This window comes from Podarcis raffonei, chromosome 16 (assembly GCF_027172205.1).
Source record: "Podarcis raffonei isolate rPodRaf1 chromosome 16, rPodRaf1.pri, whole genome shotgun sequence".
NCBI lineage: Eukaryota > Metazoa > Chordata > Lepidosauria > Squamata > Lacertidae > Podarcis > Podarcis raffonei.
The window spans coordinates 14325651-14342062 of record NC_070617.1 but is presented as its reverse complement, the minus strand read 5'-3'; the positions used below and the strand labels follow the sequence as shown (position 1 = coordinate 14342062).

At 53.8% G+C, this 16412-nt stretch overlaps 1 protein-coding gene across 1 annotated transcript; it reads right to left on the bottom strand.

Annotated features, from left to right (window-relative positions):
- Positions 1-12016: 12016 nt before the first annotated feature.
- CD248 (CD248 molecule) lies at positions 12017-16156 on the bottom strand. The gene has a single exon (XM_053368649.1). The coding sequence runs from the start codon at positions 15906-15908 to the stop codon at positions 13734-13736; it is 2175 nt and encodes a 724-aa protein (XP_053224624.1). The 5' UTR covers positions 15909-16156; the 3' UTR covers positions 12017-13733.
- Between the last annotated feature and the right edge of the window lie 256 nt (positions 16157-16412).

Genomic DNA, 16412 nt, shown 5'->3' with positions numbered 1-16412 from the left:
GCCCTTGACGGTTGCACCATATGATTCCCAGCTTTGAAACCAGTTTCCGGAGTTGGTGACATTGCTCCCTCTCCTTCGAAGCAGCAGAACCTGAACGGAGTGCACAGACAGCACATTTTTTGACAATGCCAACTCTGCTTCCCAGATGTTACTCAGGCTCTTTCCAGTCATCTGTCGGTTAAATTAGCTGCAACTCAGCTCTGAGCTTCAAGAAATTCTTCTACTGTGGACCAGCCCTTAGAGAATACCCGCAGGGCCCTTCCAGAAGAGTCACGAAATCTTTGGCTGTGTGGATCTGGGCTTAGCAGTGTACCTTCCCACTCTTGTTGGGACCCCAGGTTGCGTGACACTCTGCCTCCCCCCACATGCACCCCTCTTTCTCTGCACAGAGAGCCAGCGAGAACAGAACTGTGGTTCTTCGTTCACATTTCACATCTTTAGGCCTTGTGTGTTTTCCTGTTTGTTCCTTGCTTGTATCTGCTAAGTGTATGGGATGAGATCATACAGTCCCCATCCAATTCCACTTTGCATCCATTTGAGGTCCAGCCCTGATTGCAAAAGCCTGCGGATCTCCACCCCTTTAGAGCTGACAAAATAATGCACATTTTGCCCAGGTTTCCCACCCTTCCTTGTGTGTGTTTGTGTGCCTGTGTGTGTGTGCGTGTGTCCGTGCGTGTGCACAGCATACATTTAAAAAACATTTAAAGCACACACATGCATGCACACACACACAAAACCAAGTTTGTGTGTGCTTTAAATGTATGCTGCATACGCAGAATTACCACTTACATTGCTATAGTTCCCAGCACCCTTACCAAACTATCATTCCCAAGATTCTTGGTTGTGTATATGCTTTAAATGTCCTTTCAATGTATGGTGCATATGCAGCCTCCGTGTGTGTGTGTGTGTGTGTGTGTGTGTGTGTGTGGTTTAAGTGAGACACAGCTGCAATCCCTGTGATTGCAACTTCACCGTGTCAAGCTGCCATGCTTTACTGATTTGTTTATTTCATTTTTATCCCACCCTCCTTCCAAGGAACTCAAGGAGCTGCACATGCTTCTTCCTCGCTCTCCATTTCACCCCCACAACATCCCTGTGAGGTGGGGCAGGTTAAGAGATTGTGACTGACCCAAGAGGCATGACCAGAGTTCTGGGACAAATCCCAGCCGGCCATAAACACTCGAGGTGCAAAGGGCCCCTGAGGAGTCCTGGAGAGCAACTTCCAGCCCTTGTAGACAATACTGAGCTAGAGATGGACTCTGCAGGAGGAGGAGCATGCTTGATCAGAAAGGTACAGCTCCTCTCCTAATTCCGCCAGCGGCAACCCCAACATCCTGAAGCAAGAGGTTCCAAAGGTCAATTCTGCAGTGCAATCTGTGGCTAAGTACTTTCCAAAGGACCTTTCCACTGGAGAAACATCATGTCAATCATTTTAAAGCTGCACTGTTTTGCTCTTTGACTGGGTTGTGTTGTTGGTGTTGGTGTTGTTTTGGTGGGGTGGGGAAGAACTCAGGCTGGATCTAGACACATCCAAGAAGCATTTCAGATAAACGCGTTGCAAACTTTGCATGGGAAATCAGGTTAGCAAAAAACGAACTCCACAGCGCCATCTCTTGTCACAGTGTTAGAATGCATAAACAAGGCGTATAAAGCGCTCTTTCTTTGCCAATTGTAGCTGAGTCCAGTCTCCTGTTCTGCTGATAACCCTCCCTTCCCAGTCTGTCGCCCTGACCGCAGCAACACTGCAGCCCCAGCTTGTGGCTCGGTAGAATGATGATGCATCAGGTACCCCCCCCCTTTTCACATGGGGTGGGGGCTGCCTTGCTGGTGCTTGAAAGGGCTGGAGCTTCTCTGGGCTGGTGGTCATGTTGGGAGGGACGCAATCTGGGTCTGGGAACATCCCTGGCAGAGAATCAATCCAAGACTCAAACGGCAAGAGGTGGAGAAATTCAGTGATGAGAACCAGGCTGGGATGGAGGCAGAAAGAGGCATCCATGCATTTTGGGGCTTAACCCTAACATGGAGTGAACCCTCTTGGCTCTATTTACTTTGCATCTGGGTTAGGATTTTCCTGAAATAAGAGCCTGCCAGGCTGAAATAAGAGTCACAACAGGCAGAAATTCAAGAGGAGAAGCTGCCCTCCCTCTCCAGTCAATTCAGCTCCACACTTTGGGGAAAGTAAAACCTGTTACAGTGGTACCTTGGGTTATATACACTTCAGGTTACAGATGCTTCAGGTTACAGACTTCACTAACTCGGAAATAGTACCTCAGGTTAAGAACTTTGTTTCAGGATGAGAACAGAAATCGTGCTCCAGCGGTGCGGCGGCAGCTGGAGGCCCCATTAGCTAAAGTGCTGCTTCAGGTTAAGAACAGTTTCAGGTTAAGAATGGACCTCCGGAACGAATTAAGTACGTAACCAGAGGTAGCACTGTATATTTCTTTTCTGCTGCTTTGTGCCGCTATTAAATATGATCGCATCTTGCCAGGTTGGGTGAGTGAGGTCCGATAGCCTTCCCTGAGTTCCCAGAGCTCAGCTCTTGAACCTGGATGCAATACCAGGAAGACATGGGCATTTTCTTTGCAAATTGCTTGGGGAAGACAGCATCCTTGAGCATGAACAGAGGGTGCTCTTCCTTTGCAGCTGGGTCATCATCACAGCCAGGCCAGACAGAGGGCTTCTGAAATTTCAGCCCCAACACCTCTTGCAAACTAAGCACAGGAGGTGGGGGGGGAGATTTCTTGGCACACAATCCCCACCCTTGAAAAGTAAAGATTCACTCCCCTCTGAAAAAATACCCTCCAGTCCAACACACACACACACACACACACACACACACACACACACACCTCTCCTTTCCCCCTGCAAACAACCCCTTCCCATTCTTATGGGGCTGGTCTAGGGTTCCATATGCAGCAGCAGGGGCTGAGATAGCTGTCTGGATTGGGGGGGGCTTCCACCCCCAGAGAAGGAAAGAGAGAAGGAACTCAGTGTCCCACACCCAACCCCAACCCCTGTGGCGCACGATGATGTCTCTCCCACCCTCTCAGCCTGGGGCAGAGCCAAGTGGGGAAATGGCTTTTGCAGGACAAAGGCTGGAAAGGACCCAGGAGTCCTGACTGCCAGCCCCCCCCCCGCACAAAGCCCCACACTTCCCTCTTTAAAATAGGGTGCAGCAAAAGAAGAGAAAAAGATCATCTTCCACCTCCCTCTGCTCTAAATCAATTAAGTGCCACCATCTCTGCCAGAAAATGGGGAATTGAATGATGAGCCCTTTCCATGTGTTTGATATCTCAAGTCATCGCCTGTTGGGACCCAGGAGTTCTCAGGGAGAAAAGCCCACAGCCCCCGCTTTTAACCATGAAATGCCCTGGCTTGAAGCATTTCCCCTCTAACTGCTGTACCCTACTCCCTTTGGGGTGGGGGGTGGGGGGGCAGCTAAGGGACTCATCGTGGCTCCTGTCAAGACAGGCAGACATGCAACTGCCCCCAGCCCTGAGCTGTCGCACACAGAGATGGGCGTGCCACCTTCACCTGTTGAATTTATGCCTGTCCTGCAGCAGTGAGAGGCATAGAAGTTTGTGGGGGAGGGATATGACTAACTTCAGTGGTCCTTCCCATTTTCCTCCCCGTTGAGATATCTTATGGGGGGGCGTGTATGAATTGGCAGACGCCTTCCTAAATTATTGTTCAGTGCACTGATGGGGAACCTCTGGACTAAACACAGCCACCTTTCCCAGGCCTGACGCCATGTTTCCCAGGGAAAAGGAGGCTTGTGGGGGGTGTAGCCATAGTGACAGCTCTGGAGTGAGGTGAGGTGAGGAGTCCTCATCAGGGGCAATCTTGGGGTGCTGTTAAGAGCAGCAGAATGGAAAGCGTATAGGTCTGAGCCACTGGGAAGCTCTCTACTCCCATGCAAGCCCCACACTGAACGAGGCAAGAGCTGCCAGCCTACTCTTGGTCTGGTGAGAGCCTGCCTTTGGCATCTCACTGTCCTCTGGTAGTCTCCACTGGAAGAGTTTGGTTCTGGTACTCAGGGACTACAGGGGCACCGGGGATTCCACCTACCGGTAAGTAAAGCATGATGGAGGTACTGAGGCAACCTTTCCATGCTCCAAATCAGCTGTTTATGACAGGTTCAATATAAAGTGAAGCCCTGTTAAATAGGAAGTAGTGTCTTTGAGAATGTACAGAGTGCCATCTGTGCCCACCATCAGAGTCTCACCAGAACCAGTTCCACACATATGCCTGAAGTCTGAAGGGTTCAGGCTTACAAGCCCCACAGCGTTTAGATTAGGACCAAGGGGTATCGGGTTCAAATCCACACACAGCCAACATGGCTTGCCTTCAGCTCTGCGAACCTTAAATTCGCCATCCTTCAGCCTAACCTGCCATGTAGGGTAGTTTTGAGGATAAGAAGTGCCCCCCCCAGCAACTTGGAGAAGTGGGGCATATATAAATGCGAGGGATTAAGCTTCTGGTTGGCATTCGACAGAACTTGGGCCTTGCAGGAGGGAGCGGTGCCTAGTGGTGGGAGCTGCTCCTTCCTAATCCAGTGCTTCCAGCCTCCATTTATTCTCAGGAAGGCTGAAATGACAAAACTGGGATTTATTTTTTTAAAAAAGTTTGAAGAAGAAGCTGAACTGTGGGGGAGAGGTTTAGGAGAAATAAATGAGAGAAAGCAGACCATCTTGTGGGCTGGATTCAGCACCCCCCACCCCGCCCCGGCTCACCATTTGGGTGGGGGCCACCCCGGTCACCAACAGCAACACGGCCGTCTGCAGCAGAAAGGACTGAGCGTTCCTCCTGACCTCACAGCAACCCTGGCCAGGAGGAACAGCCAGCGAGCAGCAAGGGCGGCCGGCGGCCTCCACCCTGCCTGGAAACGGAGGACTGGAGGAAGATGCCTTATACTGAGTCAGCCTCTTGGGTCCATCTGGCTCAATACTGTCTGCACTGACCGGCAGCAGTGACTCTCCGTTGTTTCAGACAGGAGTCCCTAGCTGATATCTGGCGTTCTGCTTGCTTGCCAAGCAGATTCTCCGCCTCTGAGCTACCTACCTAGAGATGGAGGAATAGCTTTGCCACACAGCGCTCTAACCACTATGCACCTCCCCACACACACATGTGCATGCAGCAGCAGTGGCTGAGAAACAGGGTTGCCAACTGCCCATCTAGCCCCCGCTCCTCTGCTGTTTTGATTTGGCACAACAAGCAGTTTAAAGTCCCCAGCTAACTTCTCCAACGATAGCCTCGGCTAAAGGCAGAGGAGCGGGCCCAAAGCTGGTCAGGTGGCCGCTCTGGAGTGCCAGCGGTGTGCTGTACAGTGGTACCTCGGGTTACATACGCTTCAGGTTACAGACTCTGCTAACCCAGAAATATTACCTCGGGTTCAGGGTGAGAACAGAAATCGTGCTTCAGCGGCGCAGCGGCAGCAGGAGGCCCCATTAGCTAAAGTGGTGCTTCAGGTTAAGAACAGTTTCAGGTTAAGAACGGACCTCCGGAACCAATTAAGTACTTATCCCAAGGTACCACTGTAATTGGTTACCGTGTTGGACTGGGGCTGTCGGAGGCACGGGGTCAAATCCATACTTCTCCAAAAAGTTTCCTGGGTGAGCAGTGTGCCAGGCACTCTCTCAGCCTAGTCTTCCTCATAGGGTTGTTGGGAGAGTAAAATAGGGAGGCGGGGGAGAGAGGAAATCACATACATCACCTCCAGCTCCCTGCAAAAAAATTGGGAATATAAATATAACAAAGTGGGGGGGGGGCAGACTCAGACTTTCAGCACATCCCTACCATGCAATAATTACAGGGGGTGTCATATTTGGAACGTCTGTATTTATTTAGAAATTCATCAAGTGTGCTGGTTCTACTTCACTTCCAATATGGGATGGGAGCTGCACCTGTTGAATTTCTGCCAATGTTAAAGCCACGAAAGATGCCCCAACTATGGGAAGATGGAGGGAGGGATATGGCAATCCCACAAACCAGCTAGCCCTCCTTATCCCTTTCCCGCATCTTGTGTGCAGCATCTTGTATAGCGTCACCTCTTTTGACCTACCTTCGTCTCTAACCACAAGGCGCTGCTGCTGCTGCTGCTCGCAGACCCTAAAAGGGAACCCTGGCGTCCTAGTTCCCAGGCCTCGCCCACCCACCCCATTTCCTGGCTCCGTCCCTCGGCAAGTGTCTGTGTGTGGGCCGGATGGCTGATTTTCCCACCCAAGCGCTGCTCGAGCGCAAAGCCCGTTAACAAGGACGCCCGCCCAGGGTCTTCAACGCACACTCTCCCGTTGCAGGAAATTGGGGTGGGGGAGGGTGTTGTGTTTCCCTGAGCGATGGATTCCCCTCCCCAAATTTGGGGCAGGGGGTTGGAGGAGACCAAAGGAAGGTTCAGCTGCAGTTTCAGAATAAATAAACACGTGGGATTGAGCCTCTGCAGCCTTCTTTGTCTTCCTCTCAGGGGAGGTCGCTGGGGTTGGCAGACCTCTGCACATGCTCAGAGGCACTCTTTTATTACTCTGGCCACCAGGATGCTGGACGAGTGGGGCCACTGGCCCGAGCCACCGGGCTCTCCTTATGTCCTTATGAACCTCCCATTTATTCACACTGTTCTAGCCTTTTTGGCAACCAGTAACTTGGAAGGGGAAGGGAATGGACAGAATTTGAACCCCAGACCACCAGTGTCAGGTAGAAAACAGCCAGCCATCCGGATTTTTTCAGAAACTTGCAGGACAGTGCTTTGCTCTCTCCACATGCTTCCTCCACAAAAACCAGTCATTAATTAATTTCTTGCTATTTGAGGGCTTGGTATTGAAAAGAGGACAGCAGAGCTGGTTAAATTTCGGTAAACCTGGGACTCGCTTGAGCAAGAGCTTGTGTTGTTGTTTTTTTTTTAAAGGCTCAACTAAACTGGTGCTAAACTGGCCTGGGAAACACACCTTTTAGTAAAATTAGCAGATGTACCCAGGCTCTCACCAAACACAGGCCGGCTGGTGAATGATAAGAGTTGGGCATGGCGAGGCCAAAGAATTAAACTAGTACCCTTCCAAGTGGACAATACCCTGGGACAACAAATCTCTGGCTGTGGGCAACAGGCGAGAGATGTCCCAGAGTTGGCTTACTGTGGGAAACCTGCCATTTTAATGACCCACAATGCCCTGGGGCAGCATCGCTAAAATGGCGGGTGGTTTCTGATATCCAGCTGCTGAGAACAGGTACGGGTGGGAAGGATAAATGTTGGAGCTGATGGTGAGTGCTGGTAGGGTGTTTGGGCCCCGGCAGCTGCCCCAAGGAGGCGGGTGCTGGCAGCAGCCCTGTGCATCAGAAAGCATAGCTATGTTGCACTTACTACTGGTATATGTGCTCCCGGGGGAAGAATAATAGCTCACTGGAAGAAGATGTACAGTGGTAACTCAGGTTAAGAACTTAATTCGTTCCGGAGGTCCATTCTTAACCTGAAACTGTTCTTAACCTGAGGTACCACTTTAGCTAATGGGGCCTCCCGCTGCCACCGCCACGCCACCACCTCGCAATTTCTGTTCTCATCCTGAAGCAAAGTTCTTAACCCGAGGTACTATTTCTGGGTTAGCGGAGTCTGTAACCTGAAGCGTCTGTAACCCAAGGTACCACTGTACTTTGCATTGAGAAGGCCCCAAGTGCAATCCCTGAAACATCCAGGTAAAATGGACCAGCTGGCAGGTGAGGGGAGAGATTATGATGAGCAGCTGCCCAGAGAATGGAGTAGACTAGGGGTGGCGAAGATTTTCCAGCCTGAGAACCACATTGCTTTCAGGGGCACGCATGCCAGTGTTGGGCAGGGCAGTGGATATAACTTTTACCTTTTGCATAGTAGGCTTGTTTTGACACTCTGTTCTCCATCCAGGGAAGCAAGGGGTGTGGGAGATGAGCAGCCAAAACTAAAAAATGCATATTCTTGCTAGTTAGCATGAGAAGGGAACAAGTCCACAGAGCAGTACGGCTGATAGGTAGATACTCAGACCATAGACACGCAATTGGTAGAGAGGACTATGTGTGATGTCGTTTCCCCAAAGGAACATGTCATACTTTCTCTTTCTCTTCCTTTGAACCTGTATTGGATTTGAACATAACCTCTGCTTGCTGCAGCTTTAGACACATGCCTGAAGCTGGTTACACTGTAAATAGAAGTATTTTGCCTGCATAGTTTTTACTGCTGCCATTGCTGTCAACCAATCATGATTACAAAGTAAGGTAATTTTTTTATTTTTAAACTTGCTTCCCAGGTTGTTGCCCGATTCTTTGTTAAGCGGGGTAAGAAGGGGAAAGCCAGCTTACTTCATTTGACTGGACTTGCTCAAAAGAAGACACCACAGCTTAATTCCTACGCTTTTAAATTTTGCTGACAAGGATGGGATTTTGAAACTCTCTTTAAGCCACACACATGGAGGGTCAATTTGCAATTGATATCTCTTCTCCTACCCATTAAAACCCATCCCACATGGTCAAAGTTTGGTGTTTGGTGGAGTTTTGGGGTTTTTTTAAAGGCTTTTTCAAAGGTTTCCAGAGGTTTAGAGGGTGTTTGCATGCTTTTCCAGTGGTGTTCCCAATATACGTGATTTCCCTGCGTAAATGGGGAGTTGCCTTTAAACGTAATCAGTGAAAGGGACTGAAGGGAAGGTGCAAAAGGAATGCACTTGTAACCCCTTTTCCACACCCTTCCCTATTTCAGGGCTCAGTTTCAGAACATGTGAGGTAATGTCAACAGTGATCCTGAGCATGCAAAGAGTGCCCTTCCTCGACTTCCACTTAGTCATTAATTCATGAGAAGCTAAGAAGAGCTTGACTGCTGGATCAGGAAAAAGGCCCATCCATAATTGTGGACAGATGAAAGCATTAGCCGGATTTTAACCACACTTGTAAAGTAACAAAACTTATGGACAATTTAGACTGATGGAAAATTTGGGTATGAACTGATATGTAGTCGTAAACATTGTTTTTAGGAACCATGGAGGGGATAGGGTGAAGTCTCAAGATTCAGAGTAATCTCATTTAATGGATTCTTAATTGATTTTGTTATATGTTTATATATATATATTTAAATCAAATAAAAACTTATACAACAAAAAAATGGAAAAGGCCCATCTACTCCACTGTTCTCACAGTGGCTGGCCAGACATGGGCATAGCCAAGATTTTTGTTGGGGGGGGGAGCCTCAGTTTGCTATGTATTTTTATTGATTTGAGGGGCAGCTGCCCCCCTCCAGCTATGCCCATGTGGCCAGACGCCCGTTATGGGAAGCTGAATTTCCCAGGTGCCCGTGGGAAGAACAAATCCAGACTTCCAAACCTCTTACTCCCCCAAATAACTCTAGAAACACTTTCATGCCCGTTTGAAATCAAGGTTCCCATGTCTTTTAACAGCTGCTGCAACAGCAGGCATAAATTTAACCGGTGCAGTGTGTGTCTCCCCAATAAAGTATGACAATGGGGGGGGGAATGAAAGTCCTGCAGGATCAGACCAGAAGGGGCCCATCCAGTCCAGCATCCTGTTCTCATAGTGGCCAACCAGAAGTCCATTCTGGGATCCCTGGAAGCAGGCCCTGGATGCAACTGCAGCCTCTGTCCATAGAGATAAGAAGCTCTTCTGGATGAATTTCTGCCTGTGGTGGAGATGCTGTAGCCACAGAGCCCCTTTAAGAGGGGGGAGGGACCCATGGCACCCCTATAAGGTCTGAAGGGTGATGGGGGCACTGGGACGGGGCCTGTGTGGGGAGGGGGCAGCCCATCCCTTCCAGTGTACAGCCGCTGCCCCATCTGTTCCTTATTAAAAGTCTCCAGAAAGCTCACATTCCACCCTAAGGCTGATATTAACCCCCTCTGCACCATGTGCAAGGCAAGCACATTCCTGCCAAGTGCCCCCACACCACACCACCCCCAAGAAATTGCAGGAACTGCAGGAACTGGGCCTCCTCATTCTAGCCACACATCATCAGCTTTAACTCATGTTGAATTTGCCTGGGAGAGGCTTGGGTCTTCTTCTTATTTCTTTTAGGGGGAGGGGGGTTTTCTGTACCACGCTTGGTTTAAGGGGAGATATTTGCGGGTTTTGTGGGGGGAGAGAAATAACAGAGCAGGAGAGCTAAGTGTCCCCAGACACCCGGCACTTGCACACTCCAGAAAATATTGGCGTTCTGGCAATGAAGAGGAGGGATGCGAAGGAATGAGTTAACTGGAGGGGCTTGGAGGGGCATGATCTGCGCCCCCCTAATAGCACACATTCCTTACAACCTCACAGATCCCCCCATCTCCTCAGTTTCCTTAAGGTCCAGGAATTGTTTCCTGCTGAACAAGTTCTTAGATCTCCCTCTCTAAGCATCACAAAGGGTTAACATGTTCCAGAGTTTGTTGGGTGCCCCACAGCCACTGAGCCCCCCCACCCAAAAATTAGGCCAAGTGTTGCATTGCCACCACACCCATCCATGCAAACTACAGCCAGACTTGATTAGGCTGACTCATGCAGGAGTGTGTGTGTGTGTGTGTGTGTGTGTGTGTGTGATATAGCAATCCTGCTGGGGGTGGGCTGGGAATAGGAAGAGAGGGGTGGGCTTCTTCATCTGCTGTGATCTCAGTTTCTCTGGCTTGCTAAAAGCTACTCTCACGCCCTCAGCACTCACAGTCTAGGGGGTGAACCTAATTTTTGCCCCAGAAACTGTGATGAACAGCAAGCTCAGTTCTGCAAGCAGCTAAAGGATCATAAAGGGCAGAAAGCCTCTAGGCATGAGCAGAGTGTATTCCATTCACCTCCAGCTAGCTACATAAACAGACACTTCTGATGTGTTTTTGCAAAAAAAAAGGGGGGGTCACATCTTACTGGGTTTGATTTCTAGGATGGCTTCTCTGGGCCTGGAAGTCACAGCAAGTCAGCAAACCATGAAAGCCAGATTTCTGTGTGGTCCCTTTACACTAGCAAAGTGACTACCTCTCCTCAAATGTGCAAAGCTTAGACAGACTCTCACCAAGTCCACTGTTCCCTATTTGCAGCCTGTCGCCATTTCCCCTGACTTCCATCTTAATTGGGCTGCTAATACTTCAGAAAAGGGGTTCGTGTGGATATGGGAGACAATGATGATGAAGACCTCCGGGGGATGGGATGCGGTCCAAGTTACCATCCAGACTCCCCCCCCCCCTTTCTGCAAAACTAGGGGCTATCAACAGGGCAAGCCGTGGGAAAGATCCTGGGAGGTCGCTGTGTCAGTTGTGGTCGATGTTTCTGGAAAACCAGATCTTTAATTTTGAAATTATGGGGTCTGGAAGAGAGGCACAACCCTCTTTCTCCTCTGCTGTTTCTCCCATGGAGCCTGATCCCACTGGCCCCACTCTGCAAAAAAAAGAAGCAGCCCACTAGTTATTGTCCCTCTCTCCTCCATGGGTTCCCAACCCCCCTTGTCAATATATTATATATAGCATTAGAATGCATGGACCATATCCCTTTATCTCCCTTAAGCTCCATTTACTACTGTATGTATTTTTGCATATTTATATTGTAAACCGCCTTGTGATTTTCGGGCGGAGGGCGGTATAGGGATATAATAATAATAATAATAATAATAATAATAATAATAATAATAATTCCAGACTTGATGAGCTGCCCCTGGTCACTAATCTCAGCTTCGCTTCCCTCCTCTTAACAGACCAGAATCCACTTGCTTTCCAGAGAAAGAACCAGCACCCAGATCTCCTGATCTCCCTACCACTTGGCATATTACTACTCTTCAGCCAACTAGTCCTCATGTCCCACCAATGGCTACCAGCTGGCCCAGGACTCTAAAAGGGGTCACTGTTGCCACCCCCTAACCATTGCAGCCCCCCACTAACCTAGGAGGACTCTCCCTGCTCTGAATCTGGTCACCTTAACCTAATTCTGCCCTGAGCGCTAGAAATATGGGATCCTCTCAGCCACTCTCTCTCTCTTTCTTACCCCCCACCCCGTTTCCTCCCCGCCCACACCACCACCACCAACTGTTCTCATAAGACTCTCCTCTCATTCCAGCCAGGTGGAGGCGCCAGCCCTTTTATTGGACACACTGAAGAAAGAAAGAAAAGAAGAAGGAACGAAAAAAAACGAAAAAGAAAAAATAACCAAAGGGGAACAATTCCCCCACAAAGGAAAAGTACATCAGCAGTCACGATCAGTGCAGACCCTTTCCTGGCAATGGCATGCAGAGATCTGCGTTTCCAACCCCCAGCCCACCTCGGCCCCTCCATCCTTCCTTCCTCCCTTCTCCCCACCCTCCACCCCACACCTCGCCTCTTTGCAACAAGACACACGCGCGCCCTGCTGGCACCTGGGCCAAAGGGAAAAATCTGTCCTCCTCACTGGAGTGCGCTTTCTGAATCTGCCTCCCCGCTCCACTGCGTGGGTCTGGAATGCACTTCTTTTGCAAAGGGGGCGGGAGGGAGGGGCGGGTGCAAATCATGAATTGGGGTCCCATCCCAGCGTGGGCCTTTTCCTCATCCCACACCCCACAAGCCCCCAGTGCCCAACTCAAGAAGGGCATGGAGTTTTTTGCCTGCAATGAGAGGGGTTCTTGTGACCCAGAGGCTTCAGCGCAAGAGTGTCCCTCCTCCCTCCGGCCCCTCTGACCAGATGGACAAGGGGGTGGCGTGGGGGGGAAGAGGCATTGGTGTGGGCCCAGCCTCCCCCAGCTAGATACCCCTTTTCCTAGCTTGTGTGCACTCCAGGGGCATTAAAGGGGTCCTTGGCATCCTGAGGCAAAGGAGCCCATTCCTAGGGGCCCGAGGTCACTTCTCCCCACCCCAATAAAATATCTGAGTGGGCTGGGCTCCCCTAAAGTTGCTGGGTGTTGCCATTCAAATGGTGCGTGCGTGCCTCGTCTTGTGATTGTGGGGGAAGGCTTACCTGGGCCCCCCAATATGTTATTCAAGTCGGCACCCCTGTCCTGAGGTGACAGTGCGTCCCCAACTAGCAGGGTGTGCTGTGTGGCAGATCAGAGAGAACTCTGCCCCCCCGCCTCCCCCCACGGTGTTGGCGAAGGGCGAGCCTCCCTGGCAGAGAGCGCAAATGCAACAGGACGTTTTGAAGTCGCACGCCTCTCCATCTGCCGAAGGCTTCGCCCCCATAAGACCCCCAACTTCAGTCTCAGATTGCCCAACTGTGCCCCTGGAGGAGGGGGAGGGGGGATCCTGCGTGAAACCCTGGAGAGGCGCTGCCCGTCCAGTGCTGATCTGGAGGGACCCCTGTTCTTAAAGTTCCTGGTTCAGACGTTCCCAGCATTGTATGGCGTCTCTTGTGTCCCAGCCAGGGAGGGACAGCACTGGTCCAGTGTCAAGAGTCTCTTTGCCACAGCAGCCTTCCAGCTGGCCTGGCCTGGGTCCCTGGGCTCTCTTCCCAGTAGTTCAGGGACAGAACATCTGCCCCACATTTCAGGAAGTTCCAGGCTCAATCCGTAGTGGCATCTCCAGGCAGGCCCGGAATTATCCCCCATCTAAAACCCAGGAGAGCTGCTGCCAGTCCGTGTAGACAATACTGAACTAGATGGACCAATGATCGGGTTCCTACGTTGCTCCAAGCCAAGTAAGAGGCCTCTGTCGTTTCCTGGTTGTGGTCAGATATAACTGACCACATGTGGTGTTGGTTTTCTGAGGATCCAGCTTTCCTGCCAGCTGTGAGCAGCGGAGTGTTCTGTGCCAGCCAGGCGTGGGGGGGGGGCACAGCGCAGCTGGCCGGCCCAGGGCTCAGACGCTGGTTCTGCACGTGGCCGGCTGGCCGGGCCTGGAGGCCGTCGGGGGAGCCCCTTTGCCCGCCGAGCTGATCACCCACCGGTAGCACTGGGTGACGCTGCGGCTCTTGGCCTGGGCACCGCAGCGGGTGCAGTAGACGATGCCCAGTGCCAGCATGATGACCACGAAGACGCAGATGGGCACCAGCAGCGCCACCAGCAGCCACCGGTCATCCCTCCGCTGCCGCCCGGGCGCCCCGTCGGGGGTTGGAGTGGCGGGGGGAGCAGAAGTGGGGGGCGCTGCTCGGACTCCCCCGACCACCGCGGGACCCTCCTCCTCACCAGGCGAATCAGCCGAGACGGGAGGGCGGTGGAGGGGAGGCGGAGCGATCGTCGGAGGGAGCGGGGCCGTCGGGGATGTGGGATCCGCCAGCAGCGAAGGGGGACTCGGGGTGTCTCGGGGGGCGTCCGTTACGGGGAACGGGGAGGGGGATCGGGAGGCAGTGGGGAGGCCCCAAGCAGCGGTGGGGGTGGAGTTGGGGGGCATGCGAGAACGTCGGGAGGAGGGACTGGCGTCTAAAAGGGGCGCGGTCGACTTCGGGTTTGGGGGTTCCGTGGCCGGCAGCATGCGGGGAACCAGGCGGGGGTCTGCGGGGAAGAACGGAGAGGCGACTCTGGCGTCCTGGAAAACGGAGAGGTGCTCTGAAAGGGCCAGGTTGTGATCGCTGTCATCCTCTTCCTCGACGCCGTCCTCGAGCTGGCCCTCCATCTCCAAACCCAGCCCGTCGTCGAGGTGGTGTAGGAAGCCGGCTCCGCGGTAGCTCTGGGCGGTGGCCATCGGGGGTGGGTGGGGCGCGGGGCTGCAGGTGATGCCGTCGGGCTCCAAGTCGTAGCCCTCGGTGCAGTAGCACTCGAAGCCCCCGACGTAGTTGACGCACATCTGCTGGCACACGCCGGGGATCTGGCACTCGTCGGTGTCGGCGCAGCGGCCGGGCTCCTCCTCCGACGGGCTGAAGCCCAGGTGGCAGCGGCACACGAAGGAGCCGTCGGTGTTCTCGCACTGGTGCTCGCAAGGCGCCTCCGCGCACTCGTCCAGGTCCTCGCACAGGTGCCCGTCACTGCCCAGCTCGTAGCCCGCGGGGCATTGGCACCGGTACCCGTCTGCCGCCTCCCCGTCGGCCACGCAGCCGAACTGGCACGGGCGGCCCCGGCAGGCGTCTCCGTCGGCGCTGCCGTCGTGGTGGGTGTGGGAGGCGCAGGAGTGTCCGTCGGGGAGCAGGAAGTACCCGGCGTGGCACTCGCAGGAGTAGCCCGAGCCCTCGTCCAGGCAGAGCTGCTGGCACCCACCGTTGTCCCCCTCGCACCAGCTGTGCTGATAGACGGCCTCCCGGCACAGCGGCGCGTCCTTGGACCAGGCCACGCTGCCGTCCTCCTTCTGCATGCACAGCACCGACACCGCAGGCCCCGCCCGGCCGCAGGTCACGGCAGCCACCGTGCCGAAGGGGACGTAGCGGAGGGCGCCGCTGGCCGGGCCGAACGGGGTGCTGTAGGCGACCGTCGAGGCTCCTCCACCTCCTCCTCCTTCTTCCTCCTCCTCCTCCATCTCCTCCTCCTCTTCCGCCAGGCCCGCGCACATCCCCTGGAAGGAGAAGCGGCAGAGGTAGCCGTCGACTGGGACAGTGCACGAGCCGTCGAGCCACTGCAGGTCCAGCTCGCCCAGCACCACACACCGGGGCGCAGCACAGCTGGGTCCCCCGACGCCGCTGCTAGGCGAGCGCGCCCAGTTGGTGTAGGACGTGTCTTGGTCGCCCGTCGTCCAAGTGAAGCCCCGCAGCGGCCGTTGCGGGAAGCACTGGCGCGGCTGGCGCTGCAGCCCGATCCAGAGGAGCCGCTGCGGACCTTGCGCGTGGCCGCCGCCCCCTCGAACATCGCGGAGCAGCTCGGCCACCTGGGCCGCCTCCTCGGGGTACTTCAGAGTGGCCAGGTTGCCCCCCAGCTCCCGGCACCCGCGCCAGGCGTCCAGGAAGCTGCGGCGCTGGAAGTAGACGGCGTAGCAGCCGTCGGGGCCGCAGGCGGCCTGCGCCTCTTGCGCCCCGGCGCCGGGAAGCCGCCAAGCTACAAGCAGCAGCGCCAGCAGCAGCAGCAGCAGCCGCGGCCTGGGCCGTCCTCGTCCTCCTCTTCGCCGGAGCATCGCCCTGCCCTGCCGCGCCGCTGCCGTCCAGCGCTCTGACAGCCCGGGGGCCCCCCATTCCCCTTCCTTTCCCCTTTTTCCCAGCCAGGGTGGGATGGGGAGGAGCCGCAGACGGAGCGGGCGTCCCACTCCCCGCCTTTGCCCTTCTAAGGCGCCGATCTGAGCCCCTGCCAGGAGGGAACCGGAGTCGGGGAAGAATAAGAGAAGGAGGAGGAAGAAGGAAACCTCCAGCCGCGGCGGGAGAGCGGGAGGCAGGCAGGCAGGGAGGCCACAGACAAACGGAGAAAGACCCCCAACCGGAATCCTGCCCCGGCTACTTAGCAGAGAGAGACTCGCAGGAGCAGCCCGGACCCTCTCAGTTCTTCTCTATCTTCCTCCCGCCCCTTCTCTTGCTTTCTAACTCAGGCGGGGAGCTTTTTTCCAGACAGGGGGCCACATTCCTTACTGGGTGACCTTCCAAGGGCCGCCTGGTGAGTGGGGCCACAGGCAAAAGAGCACAAGGGG